This window comes from Pongo pygmaeus, chromosome 1 (genome assembly GCF_028885625.2).
Source record: "Pongo pygmaeus isolate AG05252 chromosome 1, NHGRI_mPonPyg2-v2.0_pri, whole genome shotgun sequence".
NCBI lineage: Eukaryota > Metazoa > Chordata > Mammalia > Primates > Hominidae > Pongo > Pongo pygmaeus.
The window spans coordinates 201650935-201668784 of NC_072373.2; the positions used below are offsets into that span (position 1 = coordinate 201650935).

A 17850-nucleotide genomic window follows, 5' to 3' on the forward strand; every position below is an offset into this window, starting at 1 on the left:
TGCGCAGATCACCTGAGGTCAGGAGTTCGAGACCAGCCAACATAGTGAAACACAGTCTCTACTAAAAATACAAAAAAAATTACCCAGGCATGGTGGCTCATGCCTGTAGTCCCAGCTACTCGGGAGGCTGAGGCATGAGAATCGCTTGAACCCGGAGGCGGAGGTTGCAGTAAGCCGAGATCTCACCACTGCACTCTAGCCTGGGCAACAGAGTAAGACTTGGTCTCAAAAAAGAAAAGAAAAAAGCTCTTGCGTTAACCTGTGTGTGCCAGGCTGTACTTGTGCATGGAAACTCTCAGAACACCCACCAGCCCCACGCTTATTGTCAGGCACCATGCCCTGAGTAAAGCACTAGGCCAAGCCAGAGCAGCTGGAAATGGTGGAGAAGAGAAGGCTCAGTCCTGGCACAATATCTGCTTGCATCTGAAGGCAGGAACATTCCTGGGAAGACAGCAGGGCTAGCTGAAAGGTAAGTAGAAAGGAGACATTGGCGCTTTATGAAAGAGAAAAAAGAGATTCTTACAACTTTCCTGTGTCATTGAGATGTTAATGTCACCACTTTACAGAAGCAGCAGCCTCCCAGAGATGTGAAGTGAGTTGTTCCAGATCACACAGCAGGCAGCAGAGCTGGCACTAGAAGCCAGATCCCCTGACCATATCTGGTCACTACAGCAGACAGTCCAAATTCTTTTGGTTCCACAGGTGGCCTTGGAGGTCCCACTCTTCTCAAGACTCCTTGATTTTGTTCTTGACATGTCAACTGGAAGAGAGTTCAAATTTCCCTGAGTCTGTGTCTCATGGGGAGGCATGAGAAAAAGGCAGAATCAGGAGGCCATTGAAGTAGTCCAGGTAAGAGATTATTTATGTATTCATTCAATAAGTATTTTAAACACTCTTTATGTGAAAGGCACTGTTGTTAGGTGCTAGGGATAGAGCAGGAAACAAAAAACATGGTCCCTGAGACCAGCGAGCTTACATTCCAGTGGTGGAGAAAGACCATGCACAAGTAAATAAATAAACCAGGTAATTACAGACTGTGTAGTAAGTGTTGTGAAATATGACAGACAGCACTTGAGATAAGGTGGACAAGGAAGGCCTGAGGCCTGAAGAAGAAGGAGCCAGCTGTATTCTAAGCAGAGCGAGTAGCACATATCAAAGCCCTGACTGTGAACAGTCTGATGAGGCCTGAACTAGTTTAGGAAGTGGGAATGGAAAGAAGGGATGAATTTGTGAATATTTAGAAGGAATAATCAGAAGGACAGACTGAATGCAGTGGTTGAAGGTTGAACTTTGGCACCTCGCTGATGGTGGTGCCACTTGCGTTGGGGAAGGAGGAGCAGGTTTTAGGGACAAGCATTTCCCCTCTGGAGGGCTCTCTTTCCCATCTGTACAATAGGTTAATATAACAACCAAGCTTAGTGCTAGGATTTTTGTTTTGGTGGTTTTTTGTTGTTTTTGTGTGTGTGTGTGCATGTGATGGGGTCTCACTCTGATATCCAGGCTTGAGGACAGTGGCATGATCACAGATCACTGCAGCCTCAACCTCCCTGGGCTCAGGAGATGCCCCCCATCTCAGCCTCCCAAGTAGCTGGGACTACAGGCATGCACCGCCATGGCTGGCTAATTTTTTTTTGTTGTTTTTTCTGCAGAGACGGGTTTTTGCCATGTTGCCCAGGCCAGATTGCTAGTTCTTAAGAATGTTATGTTCCTCACACCTTACTGAATTCCAAATGAATTAAAGATTATGGCCGGGCAAGGTGGCTCACACCTGTAATCCCAGCCCTTTGGGAGGCCCAGGCGGGTGAATCACCTGGAGTTGGAAGTTCAAGACCAGCCTGACCAACGTGGAGAAACCCCGTCTCTACTAAAAATATAAAATTAGCTGGGCGTGGTGGCACATGCCTGTAATCCCAGCTACTCAGGAGGCTGAGGCAGGAACCGGGAGGCAGAGGTTGCAGTGAGCGGGGATCGTGCCATTGCACTCCAGCCTGGGCAACAAGAGTTAAACTCTGTCTCTAAAATATATATATATAAATTAGCTTGGCATGGTGGCATGGGCCTGTAGTCCCAGCTACTCAGCAGGCTGAGGCAGGAGAACCGTGTGAACCCAGGAGGCACAGGTTGCAGTGAGCCAAGATCATGCCACTGCATTCCAGCCTGGGTGACAGAGCAAAACTCTGTCTCAAAAAATTAAATTAAATTAAATTTAAAAAATAAAATAATAAATAGGAGGTCGGGTGCAGTGGCTCATGCCTGTAATCTCAACACTGGGAGGTGCAGAAGGGAGGATTGCTTGAGCCCAGTTGTTTGTTTGTTTCTTTTTTGAGACAAAGTTTCGCTCTTGTTGCCCAGGCTGGAGTGCAATGGCACGATCTTGGCTCACTGCAGCCTCCGCCTCCTGGGTTCAAGCTATTCTCCTGCCTCAGCCTCCCGAGTAGCTGGGATTATAGGCACCTGCCACCATGTCTGGCTAATTTTTTGTATTTTTAATAGAGACAGGGTTTCACTATGTTGGCCAGGCTGGTCTTAACTCCTGGCCTCAGGTGATCCACCCACCTCGGCCTCCCAAAGTGCTGGGATTACAGGTGTGAGCCACTGTGCCTGGCCTGAGCCCAGTAGTTTAAGACCAGGCAGGAAAACAATGAGACTCCATCTCTAAAAAAGTAGAATAGGCCGGGCGCTGTGGCCTATTTTTGAGATGGAGTTTTGCTCTTGTCACCCAGGCTGGAGTGTGATGGCACGATCTCAGCTCACTGCAACCTCTGCCACCTGGGTTCAAGCAATTCTCCTGCCTCAGCCTTTTGAATAGCTGAACTACAGGCCCACACAATCACACCTGGCTAATTTTTTGTATTTTTAGTAGAGATGGGGTTTCCCCATGTTGACCAGGCTGGTCTTGAACTAACCTCAGGTGATCCTCCTGCCTCAACCTCCCAAAGCGCTGGGATTACAGGCATGAGCCACCGCACCCAGCCACTAATTATTACTTTCAAAATAGATTTCTTGCCGGGCGCGGTGGCTCACACCACCTCACCTGAGGTCAGGAGTTCGAGACCAGCCTGGCCAACATGGTGAAACCCAGTCTCTACTAAAGACACAAAAAAATTAGCCAGGCGTGGTGGCACATGCCTGTAATCCCAGCTGCTTGGGAGGCTGAGGCAGGAGAATTGCTTGAACCCGGAGGCAGAGATTGCAGTGAGCCAAGATAGTGCCACTACACTCCATCCTGCGCAACAGAGCGAGACTCCATCTCAAAAAAAAAAAAAAAAAATGCCGGGTACAGTGGCTCACGCCTGTAGTCCCAGCACTCTGGGAGGCCGAGGCAGGCAGATCACGAGGTCAGGAGATCAAGAACAGCCTGGCCAACATAGTGAAACCCCTTCTCTACTAAAAATACAAAAAAATTAGCCAGGTATGGTGGCAGGTACCTGTAATCCCAGCTACTCTAGAGGCTGAGGAAGGAGAACGCTTGAACCCAGAAGGCGTAGGTTGCAGTGAGCTGAGATCGCGCTGCTGCACTGCAGCCTGGGCGACAGTGCGAGACTCAGTCTCAAAAAAAAAAAAAGTAGAATAAATAAAAATTTAAAAATAAAATCCAGAATCAAAGAAAAATAAAGGATGGATAAATTGATCCCATAAATATCTAATGTTTTTGCATGGCTAAAAAACACTCTTGACAAAGTCAAAAGTCAACAAATGGAAAAAATATTTGCAACTCGTTTGACAAAAAGCTGATTTTCCTAATATATAGTGAGCACCTATGAATAACAAAAATGGGGAAAGGATATACACAGACACAAATAGGAAAATATATCTCAAACATATGAAGAGAGACTCATATCTCTGCAAAATACGGTATTTGCAAATTAAACCACTTGGAGATAACATTTTTCACCTCTCAGATTGGCAAAGATCAAAAAGTTTGATAACACGGTGTTGATGAGGATATGAGGAAACAGCCACTTAAGGGGAATTGAGCAATAACTTATAAAAACTCTGACCCAAATATCCTATTTCTAGGAATAGATGATATATATAGAGAAAGAGAGAGAGAGAAATGCAAAGTTACTGCAGCAGTGTAATAACAAAAGGTTGGAACTTATTTCAATGTCCTTCACTAGGGCACTGGCTAAATAAATTACTGTGTGTAAAATGGTATGAACCATAAAACTAGTCCTTTTATACTCTTATGGAATGATTTTCAAAATATATTTTGTGTAGAACCATACGTATAGTATCCTACTATTTGTTTTATAAGGGTAAATTAACCTCCTAAAGGACATTTCAGAAACTGCCTCTGGGAAGAGAAACTAAGTGGCTAGTGGACAGCGAAGACTTTTCACTGTATATCATTTGAACCTTGAGTTATCCTTTCAAAATATGCAAAAAACAAAAACAAGCAAAGAAACAAAACCCTTTGTGGTTCTAGGTACATGGAGTTAGTGAGAAGGGAACCAATATTTATTGAGCTCTTACCATGTTTCAGACACTGTTCCAAGTACTTTCACATACACTACCCCATTTAATGACCTGTGTAATCCTTGAGATGGGTATACATTATTCTAATTTTACAGGTTAGAAAATAGATTGGATATGCCAGGCGCAGTGGCTCACGCCTGCAATCCCAGCACTTTGGGAGGCCAAGGCGGGCGGATCACCTGAGGTCAGGAGTTCGAGACCCGCCTGGCCAATATGGTGACACCTCCTCTCTACTAAAAATACAAAAATTAGCCGGGCATGCGGGCAGGCGCCTGTAGTCCCAGCTACTCTGGAGGCTGAGGCAGGAGAATCGCTTGAACCCGGGAGGCGGAGGTTGCAGTGAGCTGAGGTCGCGCCACTGCACTCCAGCCTGGGCGACAGAGCGAAACTCGTCTCAAAAAAAAAAAAAAAAAAAGGTTGGATTGTGGTCAAGTAATTTACTCGGCGTCATGCCTAGTCTAGCTCCAAAGCTCCAGCCTTCTCCGCTTCTCACACTGCTTTTATTTAAGCAGTGTCCTCTCTTAAAAATAATACTGGTCTCATTTATTGGGCACTTGATATGACGAAACTACTAAGTGCTTTATGTACGTATTCTCATATAATTCTCAAGACAACTCTGGAAGGTAGGAACTACTCTCCCCCTTTTACAGAAAAGATAAAGGAGGGTCCGAGACATCGCGCGTAACAAGCCCAAGGTCACGGGTACACAATCGTTTGGAAGCTAGGTTTGATTCCAAAGCTCCAGCTCCAAAATCCAAACCACACCCGGTTCAAAGGACAAAAGCAGGAAGGCTCGCTCGCTGGGCTCTGGGAGGTGCCGACACTTCCGGGGGAGGGGCGAAGCCAGCTGGCTGCGGAAGGCGGTGCAGGAACCCCTTTGGCGAGCTCGCGCGAGGACGTGCTGCAGCGCCGCCTGTCGATCACCTTTCCCCGCCCCACGTCGGCGCGCCCCCGGGCAAGCTCCTCCCCCAGTCCTGGCCGAGCGGGAAGCGAACGCGCGCTCTCTCCGGTTACCCTCCGCCTAGGGGAAGGGCGGGGGAAGTGGAAGCGCGCGCTCGCGAGCTCCGTGCTCGCGTACGTCGCCGGGGTTCGGCTGCGTCCGTCCCGCCGCCCGCCCGTTGCCGCCGCCGCCGCCGCCGCCGTGCTCTCGCTTTGCCCGCCGCCGCCTGAGGGGGGCTGGGGCCGGGGCCAGCCATCACTGCCGTTGCCGGGATGCCGCGGGTGTACATCGGCCGCCTGAGCTACCAGGCCCGGGAGCGCGATGTGGAGCGTTTCTTTAAGGGCTACGGGAAGATCCTGGAGGTGGATCTGAAGAACGGGTGAGGAGGGCGAAAGAGGGTCCGGCCGGGCGGGGACAGACCCCAGCGGTGGTGGGGAGGCCGCGGCGACGGGAGAGGGACGCCTGGTCCGCGCGGAGCGGCTACCGGCCTGGCCAGGCTCCGCCATAGTGGCGGCGCCTCGGGGGCGCGGGTAGGCCCCGGTTCCCACTGCGCCTGCGCGGGTGGGGGTGGTGGAGGCATAATGGGAGCTGTGCTGAGGCCCTGAGTGGGACGGGGAGAAGGAAAGCCCGAGTGGGGCTGGTGCTCCAGGCAGGGGGGCACAGCTTCAGGGCGCCCGGGAGACCTGGGTTTTCCCTTCTTAGGCCCGGAACTGGGGCCTGATTCGTCTCTGGGTAGAGACCAACCTTTCCCGCTCTGAGGACTACTGGAAATAAACAGGATTTCCTGCTCCCTTTCACCTCTTGCCCAGTCTCATGGATCAGACGGTCACAGCGCGTCTTTCGCGAGGACTGGAGCCTTGGAGGGAGGCCCTTTTTAGCCGTGTGCCATGCTCTTTTGGGCGGGAGACTCCAGTTTGAGTAGTCTAGTGACAGTTTCGAAAGTATCGTCTTGCCGTGCTGAAAGCCTTCACCGTTCCCTCTGCAAGAGGAAATTAGTCTTAATTCCTTATCTTTAAGACTCTGTGCAGAGTTTCCACGCTGTGGTTTCCGTTCTCCAGCTTACCGAAAAATTGCTTTGCCGTTGTAGAATTTGTTAGGAGAATAGTGGTCACCCTGGCTAGTATCTGCGTCTGGTTAACGCAGACGGAGACGAAATTGTTAACTTACTGCCTCCCCCAGAGTATGATCTATTACCTGTATTCTTAAATCTACTTCGGCAAAAATAGTGCCAGCATGAGCTACAGGTTTTAGGGAAAACTTGAGGAATCAGGCCTGGAGAAAATACTCAACGGGGAAAACTGGGGACCAGGAGATGTTAGGTAGGGCTTGGAAGGCATGGATATAAAATTAAAAGGACTGGGGTGACATTTTAGGGCACTAAACCTTGGGTGTTAGAGAACTCTTGGCTTAAAAAAAAAAAAAAAAAAACCTCTACTTTGCAACAGGAGTAATATAGCTACCGTTTACTCCCCAGGGTTATGTATAGCAACTGACACCTGAAACATTTTGAAGGTTACCTAAGTATGTTTCAAGTATGAGACAAATTGGTAGCTACCGTATTCTGAAATGATTATCTTGGTTTAAAAAGTCATTTCAAATTAATCGTTAGGAAGAATCGTTTTCTTTCTGAGGACGTCTTTAGTAAAGTACTGATTTCTTTTACAGTAAAAGGCTTAGAAAACTACTCCTTTTCTACAGTAAAATGTTCAGTTCTTAAGGATATATTGAAGTGGCGGGTAGACGTTATTGTGTACATATCATATATGTGAAAGTTAAAACTCCAGTTTTTTTCAGAGCCCAGCTAAATTGACAGAATAACTAACTTTTGTGGGCAAAGTGTGGATTTTGAAGCCAGCCAGGCCTAAGTCAAATCCTGGTTCCACCACTTACTACGTATGGGCAAGTTACTTCTCTGAACCTGGTTGCTCATTAATGTGGAAGAGGAAGATTAGAGATAATAAATGTAAAACGTTTGGCTTAGGCAGTAAGTGGCAGCTATAATCAGAGGGATGAGGAAACATCTTTGCTTGTTGGTGTTTGATAACATAAAGCGTGTTTGGTGAGGTCTATTTTCTAAGGTTACTCAGGTGATAGTGTGCAGGAAATGACAAGACTGTTAATGGGAAACTGATTCATCAACCAAATGTATTGATAACCCATCAAGAAAATGTCCACCACTGTGCTTAATGAATTGGGGGAGGAGGCAGAAAACAGTTCTGCTCTTGAATAAATTAAGCAATTATGACATGTGCACTTTGAATTAAGAAATGTTTGCTTTCGCTTTAAACTCTTAACTAGTAAAGCTTGGAATGATTTGCTTGAAAAGATGTGTTGAAATGGGCTTTGAAGAATAGATTAGAGCTTGAAGTGAAGAAATTTAGGTTTCTGGGAATAGTATATGTCGTAGTTGGGGTTCAGGCATGGTGACTTGTGCCTGTAATCCCAGCTGAAGTGTGAGGATTACTTCAGGCCAGGAGTTTGAGACCAGCCTGACCCCATCTCTACGAAAAAAAATTTTTTAATTAGCCACGCATGGTGGCACTCGCCTGTCGTCCTAGCTACTTCAGAGGATGAGGCCGGAGGATCACTTCAGCCTAGGATTTCAAGGCTACAGTGAGCTACGATTGTGACACTGCACTCCAGTCTGGGTAACAGCAAGACCCCCATCTCTAATAAAATAAGTACAATGATGACTTTTTTTGCTTTTTGATGAATAGGGAAAAAATATTTTTTTAATGTCATAATTGGTGTTGAAGATATGGTCCAGTAAGAAGCAATTATGAAAAATAATAAGCAATCTAGCATGGATCGAGCTTTATGAAGAATCTAGAAATTTAACAACATAAACCAGAAACAACGACTATTAAGATTTTACACTAAAAATTCAAAATCAATGAGTAGGAATTCAAAGGCTCTGGAAGGAAGAAGTGAGCGACCCAAAAGGAAGATGGAGTGATAAGAGGAAAGAGCCTTTCAGGACCCTAAATACCTGGGTGGTTTTTTAAAGAACTGTTCATTCTTACAGTTATGCTGCCAAACCATGATATGCGTGAAATGTCATTGAAAGTCAAGGTTGAAATGAAGTCATTTTAGAGTTTCAAAGACAGGTATGACGGTCACCAAACAGCACACAATATGACCTCCTGGCATCATTGAGGAATCATTACAGAGGAAAACGACTTCTGGGAAGAAGACCAATGGTAAAGATGTATTTCAAGTAAAAATTGCCTGTATAGCAAAAACGCTGGGGAGTCTGAAAGGAAGGAGTGAGTACAAAAGAAAAAGCATAACTTAGCTATATATGTAAGCTTATAGTCCCCAAACAGAAGGGCAGTTTATCTCCCTACTGAGAAGCATGTTTGAGCATACCTAGATTGTGATTAGTAATTGAAACTCAGAGGCTGGGCTCAGTGACCTGTAATCCCAGCACTTTGGGAGGCCGAGGCGGGCAGATCACAAGGTCAGGAGATCGAGATCATCCTGGTTAACATGGTGAAACCCCGTCTCTACTAAAAATAAAAATAAAATAAAATAAAATTAGCCGGGAATGGTGGCAGGCGCCTGTAGTCCAAGCTACTCGAGAGGCTGAGGCAGGAGAATGGCGTGAACCTGGGAGGTGGAGCTTGCAGTGAGCTGAGATCGTGCCACTGCAATCCAGCCTGGGCGACAGTGAGACTCTGTCTCAAAGAAAAAAAAAAAAAAAAAGTAATTGAAACTCAGAAACAGATTTTGAATGCTTTAGATAGGTCTTTGAAGAATTGCTGGAGTTCAGATTTGTAGAAGTGAGATGTATCAGTAGATATGTTAGGCTGAAGGGTTGTAAGTTAAGTTTAGAATTAAACAAGGCATAAAATGCTTGTCTAGACCGGTCACGGTGGCTCACACCTGTAATCCCATCACCTTGGGAGGCCGAGGTAGGTGGATCACTTGAAGTCAGGGGTTTGAGACCAGCCTGGCCAACATGGTGAAACCCCATCTCTACTAAAAATACAAAGATTAGCTGGGTGTGGTGGTGGGCACCTGTAATCCCAGCTCCTCTAGAGGCTAAGGCAGGAGAATTGCTTGAACCTGGGAGGTGGAGGTTGCAGTGAGTGGAGATTGCATCACTGCACTCCAACCTAGGCAACAGAGCAAGACTGTCTCAAAAAGAAAAAAAAAAAAAAAAAAAAGCTTGTATAATAGGAAGATGACCAAATAAGGAAACAAATGAGTTCTTCAAAGGAGATTTAGTGTTCGGAAAGGATTCTGTGGACCCTGAGAGGATTTGGAGAAGAGGTATGTAAGCAAGAGTTCATTGCCTGCCATTTTATTACACCAGGCAACACTAATGTAGATTGCCACTGTTTTAGAGAACTTTTTGAAAGATGGTTTGGGACCACAAATACAATGAAGATCTCCCAGGATCATATAGACCATTCCGGTTCCCATTAAGGTCTCCTGCATTTCTACCCGCCCCATAAACTTCAAGAGTCACTGCAAGGGCCTGGCGCAGTGGCTCACGCCTGTAATTCCAGCACTTTGGGAGGCCAAGGCAGGCAGATCACCCAAGGTCAGAAGTTCAAGACCAGCCTGACCAACATGGAGAAACCCCTGTCTCTACTAAAAATACAAAGTTAGCCAGGCGTCGTGGCACATGCCTGTAATCCTGGCCACTCGGGAGGCTGAGGCAGGAGAATCGCTTGAACCTCGGAGGCGTAGGTTGCGGTGAGCCAAGATCGTGCCATTGCACTCCAGCCTGGGCAACAAGAGCAAAACTTTGTCTCAAAAAAAAAAAAAGAGTCACTGTAGTGAAGGGAGGGGCAGGAATCCTAGATGCACGTCAAGGAAACAACAATATTAGCAACACTTGTTTATACCCTTTCAGCTCTGTGGTAACTTTTGCTGGCTTTGATTGTATATAGATTTTATTTTTTATAATAAGCCACTTCATGTAAAGTGTGAAAGAATTTTGAGTACATTAGTTGCCCTTTTGTCACAAAATCTTCTGGTTTTAGTCAGATATTTTTATCTTAGCTTTTCCATATTTTAGTTAATGAATAAAACTTACCACGTATTAAGATTATTTTGCCTGTCTAGTAGCTAGGAGGATGAACCCCCAGATCATTGAAATTTATAGTTTTATTTTTTAGTTAAAGTCATGAATTAAAACTCTCAAGGGAAACTTGGATTTAAACTTCAGAACCTTTGTTTCATGGAACAGTGAAATCATGAATAGCCTGAATTTTCAGGGGATGTTGTGGTCTGTTTAGTCATGCTATCTAATTATTACCAGAAAATTTTTGTTTTCGCCCTTGTTTAATGCACCATAACTTTTTTAATGTGGAGTTCAAGACTCTTCGAGTGAGGCAGGTCGTTGTTCTGTGTGTCACTGCTCACTGGAGGGCATTATTAAGCCTTAGATACTGAGAAGAATTTCTGCCAACCCCAGCACCTACACAGGGATTTTTCTCTTTTGACTCCGGAATTCTTGACAGATTAGGAAGTATATAGTTAGTTTAATGTTCCAGGTTGCTGGTTTCTGGTTAGATGAGCTGTTACAGTATTTTTTTTTTCTTTTTTTTTTTTTTTTTAAGTTTTTAGTTTTAATTCCAAGGCTTCTGCCAAGAATTAAATGGTTACTGTATTCTTAATCATTCATGGTTACTGTATTCTTAATCATGAGAGGGATTATCTTCACCTACCACCAAGTGGCAGAAAAGTGCTTTATCATTTTTATGATAATGCTATAACTAATGAGTGACAAAAGAAAAAGCAAACACTTTGCCTTTAGGAACCCTACCACCTATTTGTTGTTTTTTTGGTTTTTTTTTTTTTTTGAGATGGAGTCTTGCTCTGTCGCCCAGGCTGGACTGCAGTGGCACAATCTCAGCTCACTGCAACCTCCACCTCTTGGGTTCAAGTAATTCTCCTGCCTCAGCCTCCCAAGTAGCTGGGACTATAGGCGCGTGCCACCACGCCCGGCTAATTTTTTGTATTTTTAATAGAGACAGGGTTTCACCGTGTTAGCCAGGATGGTCTCGATCTCCTGACCTCATGATCCGCCTGCCTCGGCCTCCCAAAGTGCTGGGATTACAGGTGTGAGCCACCATGTCCGGCCACCTTTTTGTTTTTAAGCCCTTCTGCCAGCCTCAGAAATAGCATCCCATTTGCACTGGCAAGTAGAAAGCATTAGAGTCTATGTTAAGACAAGGAAGACATTTGGTTCTGGATTAATTTTAGGATTATCTTAAGAAGAGGTTAAAACAAGTTTTGTTTAAAAGCATGTTTGAACAACTCTCTTTATGTATAGTTAAAATTAAAGACCCACTCTTAATTTTCAAAGTAGCACATATTTATGATTGGAATTTTTTTTTTTTTTTTTTTTTCTGAGATGGAGTCTCTCTCTGTCTGTCACCCAGGCTGGAGTGCAGTGGCACGATCGTGGCTCACCTCCCAGGTACAAGCGATTCTGCTGCCTCAGCCTCCCAAGTAGCTGGGATTACAGGTGTGTGCCACCACCCCCGGCTAATTTTTGTATTTTTCGTAGAAACGGGGTTTCACCATGTTGGCCAGGCTGGTTTTGAACTCCTGACCTCAAGTGATCTACCTCACAAAGTGCTGGGATTACAGGCGTGAGCCACCTCACCTGGCCTATTATAATTTTTTTTATATGGAGAAGGACCAAAAAAAATCCAAAGATGAAACTCGTTGCATTTTGGGTTTTTTAGTTTTGCTTTTTTTCACATACAGGTATGGGCATGTGCATGCACACATTCTGTCTCCTTTTTTTTTTTTAATTAAAAAACCCACCGGCCGGTTGCGGTGGCTCACGCCTGTAATCCCAACATTTTGGGAGGCCAAGGCGGGCAGATCACAAGGTCAGGAGATCGAGACCATCCTGGCCAACGTGGTGAAACCCTGTCTCTACTAAAAATACAAAAATTAGCTGGACGTGGTGGCGCGCGCCTGTAGTCCCAGCTACTCAGGAGGCTGAGGCAGGAGAATTGCTTGAACCTAGGAAGTGGAGGTTGCAATGAGCCGAGATTGGGCCACTGCATTCCAGCCTGGTGATGGAGCAAGACTCCATCAAAAAAAAAAACAAAAAAAGACCTATCTCCTGCACAGTCTCTCCCTTTTCTTATGCCTCTGCCAACTCCTTTTTTTTCAAACTTGGAATCATACTATAAGTTATTTTATAATTTGCTTGTTTCACCCTAACAGCCTGATCCTTTTCCTTTGTCATTAAGTATTCTCCTACAACCTGGTTTCTAATGGCTACACAGTACTCCTACATACATATGTTATTTAATGGACATAATTAGAACCATGTTGCAAGGCATTTAGGTTATCTTTATTTTTGTACTATTTTATGCATGTATAATACTGTTGAATATCCTTTATATGAATTTTTGTATACATTTCTTTTTGCCTTAGGGCAGATTCCTACAAGTAGACTTTGGGAGTCAAAGTATATACACGTTTTTAATGCTTTTGCTAGCTGTTCCATTACTCAGTAAATTAATATTTATGTTTCCACCTGCCGTGTTTAAGAGCTCCTATTTTTCTTTTTTTTTTTGAGATGGGGTCTCAATCTGTCTCCCAGGCTGCAGTGCAGTGCAGTGGCATGATCTCAGCTCACTGCAACCTCTGCCTCCTGGGTTCAAGCAGTTCTCCTGCCTCAGCCTCCCAAGTAGCTGGGATTACAGGCACCTGCCACCACACCCCGCTAATTTTTGTATTTTTAGTAGAGACAGGGTTTCACCTTGTTGGCCAGGCTGTTCTCGAACTCCTGACCTCAGGTGATCTGCCCACCTCATCCTCCCAAAGTGCTGGGATTACAGGCGTGAGCCACTGCACCCACCAAGAGTTCCTACTTTTCTGAACAGTGCCCTTTATTATAATTTTTTAAACTAATTTTTTCTAATTAAAATGTTTAGAATTATATGTGAGGAAATCATCTGGCAGCCTTTAAGGCTTGTCTATTTAGCCTATCAAGCATAACAAATTCAAAAACTTTTTGGACCAGGTGCGGTGGCTCACACCTGTAATCCCAGCACTTTGGGAGGCTGAGGTGGGCGGATCACTTGAGGTCAGGAGTTTGAGACCAGCCTGGCCAGCATGGCAAAACCCCGTCTGTACTAAAAAGACAAAAATTAGCTGGGTATGGTGGCACTTGCTGTAATCCCAGCTACTTAGAAGAAGCTGAGGCAGGAGAATCGCTGGAACCTGGGAGCCGAGATTGCACCATTGCACTCCAGCCTGGGCAACAGAGTGAGACTCCATCTCAAAAAAAAAAAAAGAACTAAAAAAAAAAAAACTTTTTGGGCCAGGCATGGTGGCCCACACCCGTAATTCCAGCACTTTGGGAGGCCGAGGCAGGCGGATCACGAGGTCAGGAGATGGAGACCATCCTGGCTAACATGGTGAAACCCTATCTCTACTAAAAAAAATACAAAAAAAATTAGCCGGGCCTGGTGGCCAGCGCCTGTAGTCCCAGCTACTCGGGAGGTTGAAGCAGGAGAATGGCGCGTGAACCTGGGAGGCTGAGCTTGCGGTGAGTGGAGATCGCACCACTGCACTCCAGCCCGGACGACAGAGCGAGGCTCCGTCTCAAAAAAAAAAAAAAAACCTTTTTGACTCATTAGAGAATAAATGTAGGTTAATTGTAGATCATTTAGATATTATGAAAGCATAAAGTGAAAAGTATCATTAAGAATCCTTTTAAGATGGGTGAGCTTTTACGTGCAATTTTGTGTCACACTTTTTTTACTTAATTTATCTCATGTATTTTCTATTACATTAAAATCTTCCTTATTAATGGCTTCATAAAATCCATTGTATGGCCACATTATGATTTACCCAACCATTTCTCTTATATTGTCTATCTTTTTTTGGTCTCCTAATTCTTGCTGTTATAAGTAACCCTGTGATGGGTATTATCTGCATAAAACTTTGTTTGCATTTTTATTATCCCTGAGTACATATGGATTCCATGAAATAAAATTCATGTGTCACAGCAGGAGTGAACATATTCGAGTATCTCAGTGCCTGTAACCAAATAACTTTGCAGAAAAGCTGTACCAGCTACACTTAACACCTGCAGTGTATGAGCATGCCCGTGTGATGGCCACCTAAACAGCATGGAGTACCCCTGTTGTGTTTGCTGGCCAGGCGTGGTGGCTCACATCTGTAATTCCAGCACTTTAGGAGGCCAAAGCAGGCGGAGCACCTGAGGTCAGAAGTTCAAGACCAGCCTGACCAACATGATGAGACCCTGTCTCTACTGAAATTACAAAAATTAGCTGGGCATGGTGGTAGGCTCCTGCAATCCCAGCTACTTGGGAGGCTGAGGCAGGAGAACCGCTTGAACCCGGGAGGCAGAAGTTGCAGTGTGAGATCACACCATTCCACTCCAGCTTGGGTGACAGAGTGAGACTCTGTCTCAAAAATAAAAAATAAAAATAAAAAATGCTAATTTACCAAGTGAAAAATAATCAGGAAGTTTTTTTTGACTGAATAATAAATAGTGAGAGAGAGGACTATGAGTTAAGTACCATTCTATCATTGTTTTATTAGTAATATAACTGTTACAATTGTGATCAAATTTTTTTTATTAAAAGTCACTTTTTGAAGTCAACTTACCCCCAAAAAAGTGTATTTTTTCCCCCAATACATGGGGAATTTAATTTTTTTATGTCATTTTGAAAAATCAATGCCAAGAGATAATACCACATTGAGATTTTTGACCAAATGTTGCTAGCATAAATTGCCCTGGTTCAAGACCTCCACTCCTTGGTTCTTGGTCCCTTCAGTTTGTGGTATGAATAAACATCATTTGTAATTATTTGCCTAAGTCATTTAAAATCCCTATTCTTCAGTTTAATATACTGTTTTGCTCCTCCTTTCTCATTGAGGTATTGTATGAATTTAAGGGCCATGTGAAGTATTTATCCCTTCTTAAAAGATAGGCACAGGATATAGACTCGGTAATAAAATGTGGTTTGGGTTTCTAGTATTTTTTTATGCTTCCAGGTACCCAGAACCGCAAATTGTACTTTGAGCTCCTCAGAAGAAAGGTGCTCCAGGCATCTGAGAGAATACCATTGGGGTGATACTTACAAATTTGTAAGCTAACACTGAAATCTTAAAACTTTCGAAAATATTAATGCATTTGTATGGCTTATTTTTCAACTGAGTATGTCAAAGCACTTTATAAACAAGTGTTGTCCCTAGTTTGTACTGATGGGGAAACTGAGGCATGGGGTGATAAGATGACTGGCCCAAGGTTACAAAATGAGTTATTGACAGCTCCGGAAATAGAAGATTTTTAAAATTCATATATTAGATACATGTGGGCATTGGCATTCGAAGCTTCCCTCATGCTATTTCCTTTAGTCCTGTTCTTTGGGAACTTGCCTCCGAGGCTGAGAGGGTAGTTCAGGTTTCCGGGCTTGTTCAGCCTTTAGTCTCTGTAGAGGCTTCCAGCAAGCTGACAAGTTACTGCCAAAAGTGAGACATGGTATTTTTTATGGTGTTGTCCTTAGTTGGAGATTGCTAGTGATTCTCCTCCTCAGGCTACTTTTTGAAAAGCTATAAGGTGGTATCAGCTTTATTGTGGTTGGCTGAGGAAGGATTTGTACAAGTAAATGTTCTCTGCCCTATTGTCATTCCTAGGGCCATCTGGTCTTGCAGTATCCTGAAGGTGAGGGATTAGATTATGCTCTGAATTTGTATGCCCATAGTTTGAGGAAATGTTTTACTTGACTTTTCTGTGTGTTGAGATGAAAGTCTCCCAGGCTAAAGATTTCTGAACTGCACACAATGCCTGAAGAAGCACTTGAAAGGCACTTTATTTCTCCCAGGTCCCCAACCATGGGTTTAGGTTTTTATGCCAGAAAGGAGACCTTCATGAACAAAGACCCCCAAGACCTAGAGAGAAGAAGAAGTCTGAAAGAGGGAGGTTTGAATTCAGCCTTCAGGAATGAAGAGGGCAGACAGAGCAGGAGGCTCAGGCAGGGGAGTCAGGAACCACAGACCAGAAGCATGGGCTTGGAAAGGTTTTCATGTAATTGAAATGAAGCTATTGATTCATCCATTTTAAAAGAATTTGAAAAATTCATTAAAATACTTAATTAGTGGCATCCACTAATTAATAAAAGCATAGGGAGTGGCATCTTTAACCAAAAATGAAAATGAAGAAACAGACTCCAGCCCAGGGACCAGGGGCGTTTATGAGGGACATGGTGCCTCATACAGCCAAGATGATCCAAGAGGCATCATCTTTATGAAGCTTTAACACCTGGCAGCCTGCTCATTGTGTTGTTTAAGAGGTAAGTATGAACTGGTTTTGTTTGTAGCTTTTGTGTGGAATCAGGTAGTGCTGTCTGCAGAGTGTAAACCTTTATTTAATTAAGTAGGAATAACAGATACAGTAATTCTATATTAAATCCCAAGAGTTTTATTCTAAATTGGTAATGTGACTTTCATCTCTTGAGTTTTTTCAAATCGTTTTTAATTTGTGGTTGAGTCTTCATGAACTTTTAGTGTGTCATCAGGGAATAGTTGATTCCCCTTTTTTGAAACCTTTCAATTTCATTTATCCTTAGTGTTGAAAAGTGTCAGAAAATTGAAATGGACACAGATGATTGTATCTGCCCTCCCTTTCAGGAAAGCCATGTTGACTTTAAAATATCAAAAAAGAAAGTTCAGTTATGATTGCAGGGGGTAATGATAGTTTGATCCACAAACTATTTGCAGTGTAAAAGTGAAATACCTTAGCTGACTTAGTTCATTTTTGAAAGTTTTGAATAGCTAAAACAAAGTTGGCAAATAGGCTCATAGAGCAGTTACAGAGTAAGACTAAATTCATATTTGATACAGACTCCTTTCTACCTTCCATTCTGGGAGGATTTAGTTTTACTGTTTGGTGTTTAGGATAATGATTGTTCTATTTTTCTCACCCTGCTATGTGAATATATATTCTGTTAGAGATGGGCTGTTATCTGCAATGTGGACTCAATACCATGGGCTTGAGTTTGGTTAGTTCATTATTAGAGATTTTTTTTCAACAGTTGGTTTACTTTATGAGAAAGGATCATGAGTTCAATTTTCCCACTGATATATTTGTGTTCTCATTGCTGAGATATATTTCTTAATGATTTGTTACCTTTTTTTGTTTTCCTAGACTAGTATTAAAATTTTGATGGCATATGGGTTTGGTTCCACTTGTAGAGAATAAATGTTCACAACTTACTGGTATTAGCACACATCACATGCAGAAATGGTATTTTCTTGCCACTTACTCTTTCTCATAAGATGCTTATATTCCTGTGGGCATTTGTCTTCCACACTACAGCACATAATTTGATGAAACTGATTTTCTGTGCAAGAGCTTGCGTTTCTCCAACTCTGGTTTTATGGACCACTTCTTTTCATTGGTGTATAGGAGGCGG

The 17850-nt window shown here is 43.7% G+C and overlaps 1 protein-coding gene across 5 annotated transcripts in view; it reads left to right on the top strand.

The window, feature by feature from the left end:
* Nucleotides 1-707: 707 nt before the first annotated feature.
* SRSF4 (serine and arginine rich splicing factor 4) overlaps nucleotides 708-17850 on the top strand; it is a 38613-nt gene continuing 21470 nt past the window's right edge. For 2 of the 5 annotated variants that reach the window (XM_054497664.1, XM_054497678.2), the window contains exon 1: nucleotides 5071-5798. In XM_054497664.1, the coding sequence (XP_054353639.1) occupies nucleotides 5692-5798 (107 nt within the window). In that variant the 5' untranslated portion in view covers nucleotides 5071-5691. Of the gene's footprint in view, nucleotides 850-5070; nucleotides 5799-13359; nucleotides 16729-17850 lie in introns of those variants that run through there. The other 3 variants (XM_054497674.2, XM_054497669.2, XM_063666914.1) reach the window with 2 other exon arrangements.